This window comes from Geotrypetes seraphini, chromosome 4, assembly GCF_902459505.1.
Source record: "Geotrypetes seraphini chromosome 4, aGeoSer1.1, whole genome shotgun sequence".
NCBI classification, from domain to species: domain Eukaryota; kingdom Metazoa; phylum Chordata; class Amphibia; order Gymnophiona; family Dermophiidae; genus Geotrypetes; species Geotrypetes seraphini.
In genome coordinates, this window is record NC_047087.1 from 196,220,472 (window position 1) to 196,242,186 (window position 21,715).

Sequence of the window (21,715 nt, forward strand, 5' to 3'; positions counted from 1 at the left end):
GATACCCGATGTCGAAGGTTTTTCAGCTTTCCCCTGCTTCATATTCGCCATCTCCGACGTTGTTTTATGTGTTTTTAATCGCGATTCAAGAAAGTAGAAGTTTTATTTTTATTCCGTTTGTTGCCTGGATACGGGAGCGCTGCAGTTAGGCTGCCATATCGTGCGCGCTCCAAGCCACGCCCCCAATATCCATCTTTTAAAAACAAACAGGAGATTTGAATCCAAGCAATTGCTGAGGTTGGGACAGGAGATCAATAGTTAACAAAACAATATCCCTCACCTGTGAAAAAATGTTTCTATTGAAACTACAAAATTAACTTGAAATATCAAATTGTTAAAATTCATGTCCTCATAGATAAATACTTCACAAGGGCGCTATGCAGTGATGTAATGTCACCTGTGGTGCATAGATGTCTAATCCTAGCACTTTACAGTTAGCACTAAGGCTTCTGGTAGCTTTCAAGATGTTTCTATAAATGTATCTCCCAAAAAGAGGATTAAATCACTTATCTGGAGCCATGTTTCGCTAGAGCAACATCAGGAAGCTGAGTGAAAAGACTGTCTTTTTTTTAGGGGGGGGGCGTGGTTCTTGTGAAGAATTAGTATGCCATGAGGTTGTGTGCCAAACAAATCTTACATAATCAAATCGTTCTTAATATGCAATGCTACAAATAAGTCAGTTAGGTACCTCTGACTTTGACACGTGAAGGTTTGAAAAAAATGCCCAGCGAAACCTACTCCAAACCGAGGCTAAAGAGCTGGCCACGGTACATCACTGACCACATAACTGGAATGTTTGACAAAGCTGGCTAACCTGTGAAAGCAAGAACAAGTGAACCATAGCTGTAAAAATCATTAAACAAAAAAATAATAAAAGTAGTAATGAAAAATTAGAACTGAAAGAAGTTACTGAAAAATTTGTATAGCTGAGATAACTCAAAATCCAGTACAAGATGTCCCCTGTGGGCAAAATATGACATACAGCAGACTATATACAACTACAAAAATGCATACCATTCCACCTCTCTATTGAGCCCATCGGGGTTCATGGAGTGTAGACGATAAATCCAGAGCTGTACGTGTTTCCATAAAGTTCTGGCTAAGTCTCCTTCATGTGGTAGCAAAACAGTTTCCAAGACTAGAAATTGGAGATCTGACAATTGATGAGAAGATTTTCCAATGCAGTAATAGTGGAGCCTCCAGAATCTCCCTCTGAATCCTGCTTAGATGTTCTTGAATATTATTCTATATAGATCTCATGGTACAACCAACATATACCCTAATACATTGACAAAAAAATCAGGTATACTGCTGTCATTGATCTGTCATGTCATGGAAAGTAAAACCTGTGCAACAACTTTTGTGGTGACAGCATGTGTACACACTGTACATCAACCACATGGTCTATGTCCGCTGCTGGCTACAAACTGTTATGTGACATTCTACATGAAGTCTGGAAGGCATTGGTGCCAGCCAGGAAGAGCAGAATCAGCTGAAACCTCCAGGGCGGCTCCACGCCATCAGAGCTGCCCTGTCCCTACCTGGCCCACAACCTCAGGGAGTCCCTGCATGGGAGATCATTCCGCCCTTCCATCTCCACTCTGGAAGGCACCGCAGTACTTATTTAGGGCCAACAGAGCCCATCGAAGTCTACCTCTACAATCCTACATACAAATCTGTCAAATAGATGACCAAGAGGTAACCCACAATAATTAATCCTCGCTGATCTCCTAATGAGGCAAGTCCAATTAATAGTCTCAAATCTTTTATATTTTTCTGCAGTTCCAACAGCAGTTACACTTTTTAAAACCACCATGATACGGTTCACTACACTACTCGCTAGAGAGTTATTTCTGTACTGATCTAACCCTAAATTAAGTAATCCTTTATAGAGGCTTTGCAAGTATAGGGAAAATTTTCTTTCTTGGGTGAAGATATCTCCGATTGGAAAATGATTAGAGAGGTTATTGTACTCTAAATAGTGGTTATTTTATTTTAATACTGGAAGTAGGTTCCCTGAAAATTGAAGTGACTACAGATCCTATGTCTAACCTTGCCACATTTATTCCTGCTTAAGGCAGTCATAGTCAATGGAGCATATATTTTTATTCAAATGTGGCCTCGGTCAATAACTTGAAATTTCCAAACAGAATATGCTGATACAAAAGTCAATATTGGATATAGTCAAGAGAGCACGCCTGATCATGATGATATACTGGAAGTACCAGAAGTAGTTATGGGTAACAGAAGGGCAAAACCCATATCATTTTATCAATGTAAAAAAAGGGATTATAAGAATTTAAAACAAATCTCATGTAATGCAAAAATAACCCCGGAAGAAAAATATATGCCAATTGAGTGCTTATCTAAACACACACTCAGTCTGTAATAAGCCCCTGATTTTAAAAGACCAGAAACTAGTTACCAAGCAGGAATAATTGGAATATCAGGAGTCAGATTCCGTATGAAAATTCTCCAATTTTAGTTGATCTCTGCCCTTCAGGATACAGATTGTTTCTTTGTCCTAGAAAATCAAAAAGAGGTAGAAGACTACTTTTAATATATATATATCATTCCTTTCCTTTCCTTAAGGTTGTTAGCTGCAATGATCAAGGATTAAAATGCAGTATATGCTCTGCAGTATGAAGAATCCTGAAAGAGGGAAATATCTGGGTATACTCTTGATTTACAGACCACCTGGAACAATATAGAGGATAAACTATTTAATCTGATCTTTCATTGTTCCACAACTTTTACTAACTTAATCATTCTTGGAGATCTAAATCTGCATCTAGAAAGTCTTGATGATCCTAATGTGTGTGCCTTCAAAAAGCTGCTGAGCCAGTCAAATTTCAATACTTGCCTATGTAGCCCAACTCATAAAAGCGGGCACTGCTTAGATTTCATCTCGGTTATACCCAAAGGATTAAACTTTTCCTTGGTAGACCATGTTCATTGGGAACCAGTCATCTGATCTGATCACTATATTTTAAATCTAAAATTGCCCAAAATAAATCCACCAAAAACCTAAAGATGAAGAACCTGTGAAAAGGTGTAGTAAAATACCAGCAGAGACATTCTGGAATGGAATAATAAATCAATTAGACTTGGTAAAAAAAGATATAGGTAAGGCCCTAATCTCTTGGCAGGCACTTACATTGGTTCTAGACAAGATTGCCCCAATTAAGAATATAAAATTGAAACAGAAAAATAACTCGTGGTTTACAGAATCATCAGCCCTAAGATCAAAGATAAGTCTAGAAAGAGTCTGGAAGAAATATTGGACATATCACTATATCAGTTGGAGATGAGAAATAAAACAATATAAGTTGGCAGTAACTGAAACAAAGAAAATGTATTATAACCAGATGAACTAGTCAACAACTCCTCTAAATGAAAGATATTCAATTCCCTAATCTCTACCAGGAATATAACTACTGGCCAGCCTTAAAATAACCTGATGAAAATAGATTGGCATGTTACACTGGACAAAAAATTTTTCCAAAAGTTTTGCTTCCTTAAAAGATAAACACAATTATAATTTCCCACTGACTGTATCATGGTAGAAATTTTGAGAAATACAGTGATATCTTTAATTGACTATAATGCACAAAGTTTCTGATATGCTGCAATAGTTTGCCATGGCTAAAAGTGTTTTCCTGCTGATTTTTGTTTGTACTCTGTGTCTAATGCATCTCATTGCAGTGTCCAACAATAGTCAGCCAACATTGATGAATTCCAGTTGCCTTGATATTGTTTTTCCATAGTGGCAATGTCCTGGTAAAACCTTTCGCCATGTTCATTGCTGACTGCACCAAGATTTGCGGGAAAGAAGTCCAAGCTTGAATGTAGAAAGCACACCTTTAGTGAGAGATTGTACTTCATGGTTTTGTATGCTCTAAGACAGGGGTGTCAAAGTCCCTCCTCGAGGGCCGGAATCCAGTCGGGTTTTCTGGATTTCCCCAATGAATATGCATTGAAAGCAGTGCATGCAAATAGATCTCATGCAGATTCATTGGGGAAATCCTGAAAACCCGACTGGATTCTGGCCCTCGAGGACCGACTTTGACACCTGTGCTCTAAGAAGTCTGTCAACTGGTTGAATATAGTTTGATGCTCTGTAACCGCAAGAAAATTCTCAACAGCATCATTGAATGCTTTTCAGGCAATTTTCTCTGGCCCAACTAACAGATCTTCAAATCTCTCATCATTAGCATGTCTGATTTGTGGACTGACAAAAATGCCTTCCTTAATCTTGGCATTGGTTATTCTTAGAAACATCTGTCTTGAAAACCTTTGCCTGCCTTGTTCATCACTTTTATGAAATTTTTCAACAGTCCAAATTTTATGTGAAGAGGAGGCAAAAATATCTTTGTTGGGTCAACAAGTGGTTCACTTACCACATTTTTCAGTCCTGGAACCAAATTGTACGGAGTGGCCAGCTCTTTTGAATGTAATGCAACTCCTTAGCACGACTGTCCCATTCACAAATAAAACAGTACTTGGTATATCCAAGCTGCACTCCAAGTAGTAGAGCTACTACTTTAAGATCACTGCAGATGTTTAGTTGTACTTTGTGTACTGGATATGCTTTTAACAACAGTTCCATGTTTTCATGTGTTTTTCTTTCATGTGTGCTGTATAGCCAATGGGTAGTCATTGCCACCTAAAGACATCATCTTGGGGTCATGCATACAACCCAAAGTTGTGAACAACCCTTGAATGTCGGTGCAGATAGAGGTTTTCAGCCTGTGCAACAAAATTTGTTAAATCATCTTGGCAGCTTCGAAAGAGCAAATACAATCCCTGCAGTCTTGAACCCAATAGTTCTACTTTTGCTTTTGACAAGTCCCTGACCAGGTTGTTTAATTCTGACTATGTTATAAGGCTCACCAGACATGCATGGTTCAAAATCAGGATCAATGTCACTGTCAGTGCTTGGCTGGTGCATTGCAGATACTTCATCAGTTTTATTTAAGCTCTATTTCTCTGGTAGCTTCGGTAACAGAAGACTGTCATCATGAGGCACTGGTCTCATGGCTGAAGGAAGATTGGTAAAAATAAGAAATAAATTGAATACCCCTGAGAGACCAGATACATTTGTCAGACAGAAGTAACAGTCTATCATGTGATCCTTCTGTTCTCACCATATCATTGGGATATCAAATGGCATTGACTTCTGAGTACCTTGAAGCTAAGCTCTATGATCGACTTCACATCTTGCACAACAAATGTGAGGAACCCGTGGTTTGTCTTGATCACTAATCTTGCAACCGAAGTACAGCTCATATGCGTCTTTGAGATTTAAGTCATGAACTTAGCACAAATGTAGCAGAATTATCACAGCTGTAGTGACATCGACGAGACATTTCTGCTGTCACAAATCATCCTATTGTAATTAATAATTAACTGGCTTACTAATACTATGCCTTGAAGCAACAAAATACACCCGAACTGACAGATACGTAATGAAGATTCTCTGTATGTGAACTGCTTTTATATAGCCTTTTCAGGCAGCATCCATCAAGCTCATGTACGAGCATGCCTAGACTGCATCATTTTCATGGATGTTATGCAACCTACCCTGAATGTACACGTGGACTTGCCCACATTATATCCAAGGTATAATATGAGCAATATGCCTATATTAAGAATTAGGCTAAAAATTAATTGTGTTGGCCTGAAAATATAACAAGAAATTGTAAAAACATACTTATGTTAAAACGGTATGTGATAACGTAATTTTAAATGTGATTTTCATGATCAGCAGTCAGGAATCTTTAAGATACACCCAAAAGTGTTGAAGAAGCAAAAACTTTGTTGTCCAGTGTTATTTCCAGGAAAAGATTAGATCAATAATGGAGAAATTTACATATAACAGTCTCGGCCATCATTGAAGTCTTTAAAGCTTTCCACACAGCGATGCTACTGTTTCAAATGGTCTCATTTCACAATATGGTATAATATGATCTCTCTAGATCCAGTTATCTGTCTTCTCCCATTGGTCCTAGATTATCTTCTACACTTCTCTAACCTTGGATTAAAAACTACTTCAGTTAAGTCCAGTGCCATTAGTACTTTTCACATTCCACTTCATAAAAAGCCATTATCTGTACATCCTTTAGTTTCTAAATTCATACCATTCCATATTCATACCTTCTCCACATCAGACCTCCAATCAAGTCGCCTCCTGTAGCTTAGGACCTTAATGTTATCCTTTCCAATCTGATGAAGTCTCTTTTTAAGCTACTCTCAACTTCATCTCTGAGACATCTTACTTAGAAAGTATTCTTCCTTATTGCTATCAGTCTGCACGTCAAATCAGTGAACTTCAAGCTTTTGTGTCAAATCCACCTTATACAACCTTCTACCATGACAGAATAGTTCTTTGCACCCATCTCAAGTTCCTCCCGAAAATCATCTCAGAATTTCATCTAAATCAGTCCATACTTCTCCCAGTCTTTTTTCCAAGACCTCATTCTCACCCAGATGAAGTGGCACTCCACACTTTGGACTGTAAATGAGCTCTTGCTTATTACTTGGATTGCACCAAACCTCAGAGCTACCACTCAACTGTTCCTGTCCTTTGACCCAAACAGACTTGGAGCTCCTATCATCAAGAGAACCATCTCCACATGGCTGGTGGACTGTCTCTCTTTCTTTGCAGGGGGAAAGGTGGTTCAGCGGGAAAACTGTTAGAAGTAGATTGCAGTAGTCTAATCGTGAAGTTACAAGAGTGTGGACAAGGGTCCAGGTAGTACTTAGATGCCAACTTTCCTACCAATCCTTTTGGTTTTTCCATGCTCATGATAGTTGTCAATAACACTCTTCTCTGAGGCATGATCTGGCAGCTAGAAAATCCCACCAATGAGAATATTCTGCCTGCTTGTCCTTGGATAAAGCAGTTAACTTAACCTATAGAAAGTGTTTTCTGAGGGCAGCAGGCAGATGTTTTCGTAACCTTCCCACCTCCCCTTCTTAGCATTATTACTGACCTGATGGTTTTCCGCAAGCCAATGTTGGGTAAGAAGGCACCTGCACTTGCAGAGCACAGGTGATCTTAGTTTTTTTTAAAGTGACAGTATGTTTTTTGACTGTTTGTGCCGGGTTCCGTAGATGACATTGCCCACATGTGAGAATATCTGCCTGCTGCCCTCTAATAACACCTGCTACAGGTGAGTAACTGCACTTTATATGATTCACATTTTGGACCTGATGTAGTATGGTTTTAGTACTATGGTGAGGATTAAAATAGAGCCACATACACATATCCAGAGAAGAGGAATTTATGGCAGCTTTTCCCTAGGAGAAAAAGGGACTGGGGAGGAGTCGGCCTGTGCATCCTTATGCAGCTCTGTCCCTCCCCCCAGGATTGCATTTTATTTTACAGAACATTGTTGTCCGAACTGGCAAATAATTCCTCTCCTCTCCCCCCTTTTTTTTTAATAGAAATATTTATACCAAAGATGGGATCCAAACTCTCAGTGGATGATTCGGTGTGCGTGGTGATCGTTGGAGGTGGCTTTGGGGGAATTGCAGCTGCTAGTCAGTTGAAATCCTGGGGAGTTCCCTTTGTGCTGGTCGATATGAAAGAAGCCTTCCATCACAATGTCGCAGCTCTGCGGGCCTCTGTCGAGAATGGTAATTCTTTTTAACGTTCTCTGATGACTTTATGTATATTCTTTTTCACATGAAAATGCCACATGGATTATAGAGTATGTTATGCTAAAAAGAGCAGCAGTGCACTTTTCAGTTACATGATCCCATTTAGGAGAGGAGAGATAGGAGGCTCTTCTATTTTTTAAAATCTTTTTATTAATAGATGACAACCACATCATCAAAGTGTAGAAACATGATGGCAGATAAACCATCCGCAGCATCCACTCTCTTCTCTTCCTCCCTAAGAGATCCCACATGCCTGTCCCACACTTTCTTGAATTTAGGCAGTCTTTGTTTCCTCCATCTCTACTGGGAGACTATTCCACACATTCACCACCCTGGGTTGGGGGGGGATACTTTATGGTTTCCTATGTTTAAAGTACAACCCAATAATTATCACCTGTTGATTCCTCAATTATTTGATCTTATATAAAGTTTTACTTCCAAAGATGTTTCAACAATATTTCTCTTCAACCAATCTTATTTATATCAATTTAAGACATTTGTATGGACCTTCTGTTTGTAACTAGGCACCACACTGCCGGTTACTTTTTATTCTGCATCAGTCCAAATTTATTAAACAACTTTATTTTATTCTGTATTTTTTCAATATTTAATTTTTTTTTTTTAATGATGTATCTATCATTTTTGAATAAATTTGGACTGATGCAGAATAACAAGTAACCGGCAGTGTGGTGCCTAGTTACAAACAGAAGGTCCATACAAATGTCTTAAATTGATATAAATAAGATTGGTTGAAGAGAAATATTGTTGAAACATCTTTGGAAGTAAAACTTGATATAAGATCAAATTCTTATGTTTAAAGACAGTTGTTGGGTATGTGGGAGGGAGGGATATTTGATCTGAATGAGACTTGGATAGAATATTAAGTGATGTTTAAGTGTAAAATGATTTTATCCTTTATTGCACTTTTTGTAAGTTTTAAAAATGAATAAAGAATTAAAAAAAGAAAAAAGAATTCTCCTGAGCTTATCACCTCAACTTCATCCCATGCTCTCTCACTCTGGAGTTTCCTTTCATTTGAAAGAGACTTACCTCGTGCGTATTTATGCCAAGTAGGTGTTTAGATGTCTCTATCATATATCTCCTCTCCTGCCTTTCTTCCAAAGAATACATATTGAGTCTGTCTGTACGCCTTATGACAGTGTATCGCAAACTGTGTGCCTCCTGAGATTTCAGGTGTGCCGCGACACACTGGCGAGGAGGAGAGTCGTTCACGCCAGCTGACTGCCTACAGGACATGCCTCTCGTGATGAGAGGTACATCCTGTAGGAAGTCAGCCGGCGTCTCTCCTCCTCTCCCCGTACCTCCCAGATCCCTTCACCTAAGCAGGTTGTGGCCAGATGGTCCTTTGTGCTGTGGTGATGTCCGCGCATGGGCGTTGACCTCCGCGCACTTCCAGGTGCCTTCCGGCCAGGGTACTAGATTTAGTGTGCCGCTGGCCGGAAAGTTTGGTAGACACTGCTTTATGACGTAGACTACCGGTCATTTTAGTAGCCTTCCTCTGGACCGACTCCATTCTGTTAATATCTTTTCCAAGATGTGTTCTCTAGAATTGTACACAGTATTCTAAATGAGGTCTCACCAGAGTCTTATACAAGGGCATCAATATCACCTTTTTCTTACTAGCTATTCCTCTCCCATTGCACCCTAGCATCCATCTAGCTTTCTCTGTCACCTTTTCAACCTGTTTGGCCACCTTAAGATCATCACATCACATCACCTTAAGATCATCACATCACCTTAATCCCGCTCCTCTTTCATGCACAAAAGTTCTTCACCCCCTAAAGTGTACCATTCCATCAGGTTTTTGCAGGCCAAAGGCATGCGCTTGCATTTCTTAGCATTAAATCTTAGCTACCAAATTTAAGACCATTCTTCAAGCTTCACCATATCCTTCTTCATGTTATCCACACCATGAGGGGTGTCTAACTGCTTTGCAGATTTGTTATCATTTGCAAAAAGGCAAATCTTACCAGACAGCCCTTCAGTAATATCGCTTACCAAAAAATGTTAAGAACAGAACCTTGAGGTAGCGAATGGCATGGTGAAAAAAATTTGTCCCCATGAACTTTGTTCCCATCCCATCCTTGTGAACCCTGTCTGATCCCATCAGCACAAGCTTTGAATAGTTATGATTTTATATTGAAATCATTTTATTAAAGTGTAAAAAGAAACAATATTCTATAAATTTTATAAATTACAAATACAGAAAAGGGATCAACAAAACTGATCTCCCCTCACAATATCCCCTCTACTATTAGGAAAACTGACTGCTACATAGAAAATTCATCCTAAAATTAATCCAGAATACCTCAGTCACACATATAGAACACAAATTCCAAATACATAATAGCTGACCAAAAATGATAAACTTAAACCAAAATCCCAAGAAGCCATTGAAACCAAAATCCCATGGAAAGATCCATTTCCTCCTATACCGTGCAAAATATAAAGATCACATAAGCTAGGGATGGTGTTAGGCCAAGGAATGCAATTAGGACAAATGCCCCCTGGCTAGAGAAAGCCCTAAGTCTGCTGGAAACTGAAGATGGCATGTGCTAGTAGTGGGCTTTGAGGTCTCCTCCCAAATTTCTGCCCTGGGCCCTATCCATGTCTAACACCAGCACTGGCAGGATAAACATTTCAGTTCTCATATTTTCTAATCACAAAATAGAAAATACATTTTTTTTCTACCTTTTTGTTGTCTGGTCATTTTATTTTTCAAGTCATGTTGGTCCTAGTCTCTGGTTTCTGTTTCCTTCTGTCTTCTCCTTAACTCACTCGCAAGGGTCTCCCGCTCATTTGACATTTCTTCTTCTCTGTGCTCACCATCCATCTTCCATCTTTGTGTACCTATCTTTCCCTTTTCTGTGTCCCCTATACTTCATTGTCCAGCATCTCCCCTGTGTCCATCTCTCTGTATTTATCATCACTACTCTACATCTTGCAATACTCATCTCCATTCTGTGTCCCTATTCTCTCCCACATCTAGCAGTTTCCTTCTGTGCCAATATACCCCCTCCCATGTCATGCATTGTCCCTCTGTCCATATACTATTCCCATGCAGCATATCCCCCATTGTGTCCCTATCCCTATTCTCCTCTCCATGCCCATTATTTTCCCCTCTGTTTCTGTTACCTCCCTGTGTCTCTCCCTCTCTGTGCTCTCCATGCCCATTATTTTCCCCTCTGTTTCTGTTACCTCCCTGTGTCTCTCCCTCTCTGTGTTATGTGTTCAGTATTTCATTCCCGCTTCCTTCATCTGCTTAGTATGGTACAGTGGTGCCTCACACAACAAACTTAATTCGTTCCAGGAGCAAGTTTGTTATGCGAAAAGTTCGTTATGTGAAACGCGTTTTCCCATAACAATACATGTTAAAAAAAATAATTCGTTCTGTAGCATAAAATATGCTAAGATGACATAAAAAAAGATAAATTTTTGGTTATTATTTTTATTTAGATACATCTAAAAACATAATTGTTTTTTAAAACAACACACATTTTTTAAATTTAAAGACAGACTAAGTAGAGTCTAATTTTACAGTGAGAGAGGGCAGAGTCTCAGCGGCAAAAACTGGGACTTAACTGTTCATTTTTTTTTTTTTTCTACCGTGTTTCCCCGATGATAAGGCAGGGCCATCAAATAAGACAGCCCCCCCTTTTTAGAAAAAAATGTAAAATAAGGCACCCCCCCCCCGCAAATAAGCCACCCACCGATACCTGCGCTTACCCGAATCGGGTGGTACGGTGGGTGACTCCGTGTGGTCCCTGGCACCCCCGACACGATCGGGGCAAGAGGGAGCTCAAGCCCTCTTGCCCCCCCGACTCCCCGACACGATCGGGGCAAGAGGGAGCTCAAGCCCTCTTGCCCCCCCGACTCCCCGACACGATCGGGGCAAAAGGGAGCTCAAGCCCTCTTGCCCCCCCGACTCCCCGACACGATCGGGGCAAAAGGGAGCCCAAGCCCTCTTGCCCCGCCGATTCCCCAACTCCCCGACAATATCGGGCCAGGAGGGAGCCCAAGTCCTCCTGGCCACGGCGACCCCCTAACCCCACCCTGCACTACATTACGGGCAGGAGGGATCCCAGGCCCTCCTGCCCTCGACGCAAACCCCCCCTCCCCCCAACGACCGCCCCCCCCAAGAACCTCCGACCGCCCCCCCAGCCGACCCGCGACCCCCCTGGCCGACCCCCACGACACCCCCAACCCCCTTCCCCGTACCTTTCTGTAGTTGGCCGGACAGACGGGAGCCAAACCCGCCTGTCCGGCAGGCAGCCAACGACGGAATGAGGCTGGATTGGCCCATCCGTCCCAAAGCTCCGCCTACTGGTGGGGCCTAAGGCGCCTGGGCCAATCAGAATAGGCCCGGGAGCCTTAGGTCCCTCCTGGGGGCAGGGCCTGAGGCACATGGGCCCAACCCGACCATGTGCCTCAGGCCCTGCCCCCAGGAGGGACCTAAGGCTCCCGGGCCTATTCTGATTGGCCCAGGCGCCTTAGGCCCCACCAGTAGGCGGAGCTTTGGGACGGATGGGCCAATCCGGCCTCATTCCGTCGTTGGCTGCCTGCCGGACAGGCGGGTTTGGCTCCCGTCTGTCCGGCCAACTACAGAAAGGTACGGGGAAGGGGGTTGGGGGTGTCGTGGGGGTCGGCCAGGGGGGTCGCGGGTCGGCTGGGGGGGCGGTCGGAGGTTCTTGGGGGGGGGCGGTCGTTGGGGGGAGGGGGGGTTTGCGTCGAGGGCAGGAGGGCCTGGGATCCCTCCTGCCCGTAATGTAGTGCAGGGTGGGGTTAGGGGGTCGCCGTGGCCAGGAGGACTTGGGCTCCCTCCTGGCCCGATATTGTCGGGGAGTTGGGGAATCGGCGGGGCAAGAGGGCTTGGGCTCCTTTTTGCCCCGATCGTGTCAGGGAGTCGGGGGGGCAAGAGGGAGCCAGGCGGAGAGAGGGCAGTTAAGCGCAGTGCCTGCGCGGAAGGATGCAGCTCGGGCGACTTCGTTGTGTGAAACGAAGTTCGTTGTACGAATCAAGACATAAAGTTCGTTGTGCGCAGCGTGCGCTGTGCGAGGCGTCCGTTGTGTGATGCACCACTGTATCTCTTTTTCCCTTCAGCCCCTCCCCCAACAGGTCCAGCACTAGAGAAAAACACAGGGACAAATTTTTCCCTGTCCCAGTTAGTTTGTTTCCTGTCCCTGCCTCATTCCTGCAAGCTCTGTCCTCATCTGCACAAGTCTCAAACACTTTAAAATCATAAGTGTTCGAGGCTTGTGTGGATAAGGCAGAGCTTACAGGAATGGATCAGGGACAGCAACAAAATTGGATGGGATGGGGAAATTGAGTTCCTGCGGGGAGGGGGACAAATTTGTCTCCGTGTCATTCTCTATCCAGCTCCTCTCTACCTTCCCTCCAGCAGTCCCCCTTCCACAGGTGCAGCAACTCTCCCACTTCCTTCCAGGTCCCCCCTCCTGCAGATCCTGTAGCACTCTCCCTTCCCTTCAGTTCTAGCCCTCCCTTCCATAGGTCAAGCACATCTCTCTCCCTTACCTTCAGCTCCAGCCCCCTCCTATGTCCTTCCCTCCAGCCTCAGCTCATCCTCCTGTGCCTTTTTTTCTGCCCCAGCCCTTCGTTTGTGCCTTTTCCTCCTGTGCCAGCATCTGTTTTACTGATGACTCCAGCTCCCCCATCGCGGGTTCGGTGGCTCCAGCCCCCTCTCCCTCATGGGTCCAGCTGGCTTCCCTCCTTCCCTGCTGTTGGCATATTCCTTGAAGAAGAGTGAACAGATCAACAATGCTTGCGATCGTGGCCTTCCCTCTGCCGGGTACCTCCTTATGATGCAACTTACTCCATTAACCACTACACTGTCACTTTGTGGCCCACACTGAGGACACTTTGTTTATTTGATGCCTGTTTAGAACACTGTAAAAAAACTTTGCTAAAATCTAAATACACCACATCTAGCGCACTCCCTCTATCCAGTTCTCTTTTCACCCAGTCAAAGAAATTGATCAGATTTGTCTGACAAGACCCGCCTCTAGTGAATCCATGTTGCCTCAGGTCTTGTAATTCACTTGATTTCAGAAACTTCACTATTCTCTGTTTTAATTGTGTTTCCATTTTATCTTTCACATATTTATTATGTAACCCAACCATTTCAATATTATCACTTATGGTACTTCACGTTAATTTGATCTATCATGTTTTACCACATTTATGTCATTTATTTTATCAACTGTGGAACCATAATGCCTTTTATGACAATTTTTTTTATTCCACCTACCATGTATTTATAAAACATATTTCCACTAATCAATCCCACTAGGCACTTATAACAACTAATCAGTTTGGTTCACATTTCCTTTCCACTTTTTTGTACACCTTATCAGCAGTTAAAATACCACACATGTCACTAATTTTCAGCTCCTGTTTTCTTAGTGAGCATGATCTATTTTTAATATATATCTTTTCAGTGTTCACCACCGTTTCACAGTTTTCATAACCTTATGCAAAAAGATTTAAAGTGTCAATCACAATGTTTATAACTTCCACTATGTGTTCAAAACAAACTCCTCAATTCAAAACAAACTCCGGAGTTTTTTACAGCGGGGTTCTGCCACTGTCATACCTGCGTACTTTAGTTAGTTTCCAGTTACTTCACTTTTACATTATATACATATTTTAAATCAAATACACATTATTTTTGGACACAAATTACATACTTGTCTGCGGTATCTATCTTTTTCCTTTGGGAACATTACTAATGTCATGTTGGGCTCATATTCAGTTTGATCAGGTTGTGATTTCAATTATTTTAACATTGAACACATTCATGTGAGTCTGGTAAGCTCTTCTTTTCTGATACCATATTAGCTTAATACTAGACTTTCCCCCTCTATTGACATCATGAATTGGGTCTTCCCCTTTTCCGCGTCAGCTCAGCATTAGACTTTTAGACTGGGTTCCTCCTCTCACTGGCAACACATTAGCTCAGTACTAGACTCCTCCCCTTATTGACATCACATTTTGGGTCCTCCCATTCTTTGTTTCACACCAATCCCACAGCTCTACGTATCCAATTGCACCTCCCGTACTGTTCAAATTGGGAGTTTGGGTAAGCGCTCGTTTTTTTTTCTCCCACCTTTGAGGATTTCTCAACCGTGCAGAGTTTTCGCTCAGGATTGGTACGCATCACCTCTTTAAAGCTTATCGGCTTATCACCATTTATTTAGCAGGTCACGCATTGTCCATGAATACTACTTCAGGCCTTTGATTTGTATAAATGTTAGCACTACACATTATACTGGTATGAGCATGTCGTTAACGGGACAATAACTTTGTTATGATGGTTGGATTTCTACCATGCCCCTTGCAACTTATAAGAGCCCTTCCCAGCTCCACATGTTTTTAATTTTAACTGTGAGTCTATATGTTTTTTAATATTAAGGCTTTTAGTTAGTGTTTTTAGTCACAGTGATTTTAATCCTAATGCTTTTATTATTAAATGGGTCCTTTCATGAACATATTTTTTAATATGATGTTCAGTTCCCTGTTGTTCCCCCCCATTATTTTATGTTTTGTTCTGTCATTTTCTTTATATACACAGGTTTACTCTTATACCTCTGTTCATTTTTTTTCCCAATTCTTTATTCATTTTTACATCTTGCATCAAGTATACAATAATATATCAGTTAAAACTTGCATACATCACTTGACATTCTTTATAATATCATCATCATAAATACATAAATTTATTTCCCCCATCCATCCTTCCCTCAAATGTTTTATTTTTTAATTACATATTATTTTCTTATCTATTGATTGATTCTTTAATAAAACTTTTATACCATCCCCCGTCCCCCTTATGTATAAATGTACTTTCAGTGGTAAATGGTGTCTAATCATTGCAATAACTTATCAATGGCCCCCAAATCTTTTTAAAATTATTATAATTCCCTTTTTGTAAGGCAATTGTTCTTTCCATTTTGTAAATGTGGCATAACAAATTCCACCAAAAGATATAGTTAAGTCTACTGTAATTTTTCCAATTATTGGTGATATGTCGTATGGCGACTCCTGTCATAATCAATAAAAGTTTATTGTTACTTGACGAAATTTGACTCCTTGTTCTCATTGACATACCGAACATAATTGTATCATAAGATAATGCTACATGGTTTTCTAGTAAACAATTTGAGACCAAATTGATTTCCAAAAGGCCATGATACAGGGACAAAAGAATATTAAGTGATCTAAAGTCCCTGCTTCTAGATTACAATGCCAGCATCTATTAGACTTAGAGCAGTGGTCTCAAACTCAAACCCTTTGCAGGGCCACATTTTGGATTTGTAGGTGCTTGGAGGGCCTCAGAAAAACATAGTTAATGTCTTATTAAAGAAATGACAATTTTGCACGAGGTAAAACTCTTTATAGTTTATAAATCTTTCCTTTTGGCTAAGTCTTAATAATAATATTGTCATTTATGGTTAAAAAGACATATGATTAAGAAACTGTTTTATTTTACTTTTGCGATTATGATAAACATACCGAGGGCCTCAAAATAGTACTTGGCGGGCTGCATGTGGCCCCCGGGCCGCGTGTTTGAGACCACTGACTTAGAGCTATCCAACTTTTGTAATCTAACTGGGGTCCAAAATGCTCTATGTAAAAGGAAAAACCAAGTTTGTCTCAAAGATGCGGACAAAATTTGTGGCCATTGAGACGCAGTAATTTGCTGCTTGTTCTCAATGCTCCAAATATCCTAAGTCCATTTTTTGGTTTTTTTATTTACATATCCATTAATCAGTTTATATCACTGTGCGGCTTGGTGTCCCAAGAAGTCCACCTGAAAGCATAAGAACTCCAGACTGTATTGATTATTAAGATTTTTCCATTCAGGGAACCCCTCCTGAATAGCCTGCTTCAGTTGCAACCATCTAAAACTTTGTGATTTATTAAGACCATATTTATGTTGCAACTGTGAAAAGTCAAGCAGTTTACCATTTGCAATAACATCACCCAAAATCCGTATACCTGCTATCATCCAATGCTTCCAGATGACCTTAAATCCTCCAATTTGAATCTTGGAGTTTAACCATATAGTTTGATTTGTCGATTTATAGATTGGAATAGACGTTAAATTACTAACATATCGCAAAGTTTTCCATGTATCCATAAATATTCTATTATCTTTATACAATCTAGGCAATTTAATACTAAGAACATGACCTAAACGTAAAGGGAACATGAGTCTCAATTCCTACCTCAACCAGTCTGAGATAGTATCAATGAGCTCTGGGAGGACCCAATACATACCCTGGCGCAAAATATAGGCTTCATGATACCTATAGAAATTGGGAAAATTTATCCCACCCTTTTCAATTGGTTTTTGTGATGATACTAAAGCAATTCTAGGCGTTTTACCCAGCCAAACATTTTTTTTTTAAATTATTTATTTATTAATTTTCAAATATAAACAATCAAGTTATAACTTGTACAGAGAAGCAAGATTCAAGAATTAAAGAAATAACATCTAACATAATACATAAAGTTTCAAGAGATAATTTCTATCTTACAATCTCGCTCAAGTCCTCATATGGGATCCATGATTAAATTAAAACGGAGTTAAGCAATCAATTAAAGAAAAGAAAAAAACAATTATAGGTTAAACTGTGCTAAGGCTGTCATCTATCCATTATGAGCTTTCTCCAGCCTTGACAGAGACAAGAATGCTGTCAGTTGTGAGGGTTCAAAGAAAACAAATTTATGTAACTTATAATGCACAATACATTTGCAGGGATATCGAAGGAAAAAGGTCGCACCCAGGGCAATAATTGCTGGTCTTAACAATAAAAATTATTTTCTACGCCTCTGTGTGTCCCTGGCCAAATCAGGAAACATTTGAACTTTTAGGCCCAAAAATTCTTTATGTTTATTTTTAAAGTATAGTTTCAATAGCCATGTTTTATCCAAAGTAAGAGCAACTGAGAGAAGCAGAGTAGCCGGAGTGGCTACTTCTCTATCAGAAGATTCTAATAAGGCTTATATATCCAATGGTTTTTGAATCTCTTCTTGAGGGTTCTTTTGGTCTTTGATGTCTTTAATGTCTTTAATAGGAAGATAATAAACCTGTGTAAAAGGTGGAATGGAAGACTCAGAGATTTCCAGTATCTCCGTGAGATAACAGTTCACCATTTCTCTAGGAGTTGTTGTAAGGATCTTAGGAAAATTAATTAATCTGAGATTATTACTTCTTTTGAAGTTTTTGAGCGATTCAAGCTTTCTTCTTAGATTTGTATTGTCCTTAATTAGTGCATCTTGTATTACTCTAGAGGATTTAATATTTTGTTGTTGGGTTTCTATTTGTGATTTAAAATCATTAGTGATTTTCTGCAGTCCAGATATGTCCTTATCATGCTCTTTAAATCGTTCTTCTACTTGATGAAGTTTTAGGAATAGTGGCTACCAAGTCCCACAGAGCGTCCAGTGTTACCTCCTGGGGTTTGTTAAGTTGAGGAAATTGAAAATGTATAGTTTTATGCTCACCCACTGGCAAGTCTTCTGGCTGCTGTCCAGGCTGGAGCAGACCCGCTCCCACAGCTGTTAATACCTCTGACTCCATGTTCAGGCTCCCCATGGAAAACTGGGAGCCTGAATCTCCATTCCCTGAACTGATCTCGACTGCCTCTGGGGGAGAAAGCACTCAGACTCCTGGAAACTCCCCCCCCCCCTCGGGGAACTGGTTGTTCGAGGTTGCGGGGGCGGTGCTCGAGTGTCGGGGCTGAAGGTCGTCTCAAGCCCCAAGGAGGACTGCTGCGTGCCGTTCCCCTGCAGCGTCTCCAGCGGAGGCAGCCCCAACTCTGCCGACATGCCCTGCATGCTCCGGATAAGCTACTCTGTACCGCCGACCACGGGAGTCCCGGAGCGCCACGAGGCACCAGCGACGCTTCTCCCTCTCCGCTTCAGCATCCTGAGGTAGGAAATTATTGAATTCAAAAAAACAGTCACTTCTCCAAGAGGGTTGTCAGGAGCAAACGCACAGCCAGCCTATACTGTCGCCATCTTGGATCGCCAAACAAATTTTGTAAGAATACTGTTTTAACTTTTTATAAAAGGACCCCTTAAAAAAAACTGGTAACATTCCCATCACATAACAAACCACAGGCAATATCATCATTTTTATAACAATATGACCATTTTAGTTTTTAGTCTTTCATCCATGAGTTCTTGGTACGTATTTAATTACTTCACAACAGCTCTCTTCTTCTTCTTCTTTTTTTTTTATTCTGTTGTCCTTTCTAGGCATGTTTTATTCATCACTGCATCTGTCATGCACTTCATTATGACGGATAAGGATCTTCTGACACCCAATCACATCACTTTACACTTTTCAACCGCGATGTTTATAGCATCCATTCGGTCACCTCCAGATATTTTCCCACACGTGCACATTTATTGTTTTTATTAACAAAACACATTCTTGACACCAGTCACTATTCACATGCTATTTAAAATCCACATTTTCACACATTAAAGCACAATTTATTGCATGGTTTTTTGCAAATAAATCATTTCATTGCTCTAGGAGACATTCTATCTATTATATTATCATTCATAGGACTCCTGAGGAGGACGATTTTGTCAAAATATGGACCGTGTTGGGTCCAAAGGCCCCAATAATTTGAGTCCTAGGTATTTCTTCATGTGGATTATTGGACTGCACTTTTAATAAAGCCTGTATCTTGAACATCATCTTCTCCACAGTATTTTTGTTCTCGTCAGACTTCTGGTTCTGTGGAGCACCAAGAGTCAATCTTTTGTTTGCATTCCATTAATTTACTTGCCATAGAAGTCAGACTTATGGGCCTATAGTTCCTTACTTCCGCTTTTGTGGAGAGAGACCACATCTGCCCTTCCGCAGTCCTCTAGTACCACTCCCAACTCTAGAGAAGCATTGAAAAGGTCAATCAGCAGAACTGCCAGAATTTCCCAAAGTTCCTTCAGTACCCTTGGATGTATACCTTCTGGCCCCGTCACTTTGTTCTTTAGTTTAGCTAGCTCCTCATGAACACCATCTTCTAAAAATCAATCACGGTCCACCATACTTCCAGCCCTTCTGTGGTCCTGCTCCTGGCGCGTTAACTGTGAACACAGAACCAAAATATTAAGCAATCCAGCCTTATTATCATCTACATATTTCTCCCCTTCACCTTTGAGTTTCACAGTGCCACTTTTGCACTTCTTCCTATTGCTAATATACCTTAAAAAAAAAAAAAGATTTGTCCCCCGTTTTACCGTGTCAGATATTATTTTTTTCTTCCATTTGCATCTTTGTTTTCCTGACTACTTGACTAGCCTCTCAACTTTTCCAGATATTTTGCCTGTCTTCTCTTTCTGTGATCTTTTGTAGTTTATGAAAGCTAACCTCTTTTTCATTACCTTTTCAGCTACTACTTTTAAGAGCCAAAGTGACCCTCTTTTCCTCTTACTTTTACTTACTTTCCTTACAAAATGGTTTGGTGCTCCTTTCAATTTTGCCCACTGCTTTCCTACTTCCAGATCTTCCCATCCAGACAATTCCTTGATGTAATCCCCAGTCTGAACGGTTAATTTTTTAAAGTCTAGAACAGAGCTGAACGGGAACGATGGTGATCCTGTGGGTTCCCCCTTCAGGTCACAAGGATCCTGTGGGTTCCCACTTCAGGTCTCAGGGATCCCGTAGGGACACCCCCTTGTAGTCTTGGGGATCCCATGGGGTTGGAGGCAGCTCGAGCTGAGGGGCTCGAGTATCTTGATGCGCATGTCTCCTTTTCCTGCCCTCCATCTGACTCTTCTGTGCAGCGCTCCCAGCACGCCACCTGTAGCCAACCTGGAAGTCTTCCCCTGACGTCAGAGCTGAGGTTGGAGGGAAGACTTCGCGTCAGCCACATGCAGTGTGCAGGGCCTGCTGCCCTGTAAAGAAGTGCGGCTGGAAGGCAGGAAGGTAGTCTTGCGGGAGGGGGCAGAAAAGGAGGGAGCGACCACGTGGGCACACACACTTTGCACCAAGGAGGAAGTGCGTTGGGACATGGGAGGGGCCTAAATATGGGACACAGAAGGGAGGGAGTGCGGTTTTGGACACAGAAGGAGGGAGGGGACATGAACTTGGGAAAGAGGATGGAGGAAGGGAGGGAAAGAGATGCTGAGATGGGGGAGGGAATAGAAAGGGAGAATTGTTGGGCGTGAGTGTGTTAGTGAGAGGGAAAGAAAGTTGGTGTACATGGGGAATGGAAGAAAGAGGAGAATTTTTGGTTCTAGGGAGGGAGTGAGGTACAAATGGTAGGGAAGAGAAAGATGAAAAGGAGAAATGTTGTGATGGAAAGAGAACAGTGGGACAGATTGAAAGAGATGCAAGAGGGAAGAATGTTGGACATAGTGGTAGAGGAAGTGAAGGGAGAGATGGCATGGGGCTGGTGGGTAGGGACGAAAGATGCTGCACATGGTTCGGGGTATAAGAGAGGGATAAATGCTGAACTATGGTAGGAGGAACCAATGGACAGCAACAGAAGAATTTGCAGAAGACGGGAAAGCGGAAAAAACTGTGACCAATTTGATGGAAAAATAAGTCTCCAGACAACAAAGATAAAAAAAAATAATTTATTGACTAAAATATGTTGGCTTTGGGAAATGTATATAGCAGATGTCTTTGTATTGTGTTCAAAAGAAAAGGAAATGCATTTCTGGTTTTATTTCTACAGTGCTGAAGTACTTGCTGACTGTTGCTTTGGCTGGTGGGGATCCCCAAGCACTGCAGAGATGGCCAGAACTCCCTTCCACTAAGCGCAGCAGTCACTGGCAGCATCCCTGAGCCACTGAGGTGTCAGCATCTGTGACTCAGGGACACTACTGCTGGCTGCCAAGCTTGGCAAAAGGGACCCCTGACCACCTGCAGAGGAAGTCCTCAGCTGACATAGCTTGGGGGGTCCTCATCAGCTGAATATTTATATTTTATATTTACATTAGAGGCTCTGGCAGAAACCCGTTTATAAAGATCCATTCTTCCCAATTA

The 21,715-nt window shown here is 41.5% G+C and overlaps 1 protein-coding gene across 2 annotated transcripts in view; it reads left to right on the forward strand.

Moving 5' to 3' along the window:
• AIFM2 (apoptosis inducing factor mitochondria associated 2) overlaps nucleotides 1-21,715 on the forward strand; it is a 124,849-nt gene that overhangs the window by 53,642 nt on the left and 49,492 nt on the right. For both annotated transcript variants that reach the window (XM_033943595.1, XM_033943594.1), the window contains exon 2: nucleotides 7,450-7,641. In XM_033943595.1, coding sequence (XP_033799486.1) covers nucleotides 7,467-7,641 — 175 coding nt within the window. In that variant the 5' untranslated portion in view covers nucleotides 7,450-7,466. The remainder of the gene's footprint in view (nucleotides 1-7,449; nucleotides 7,642-21,715) is intronic.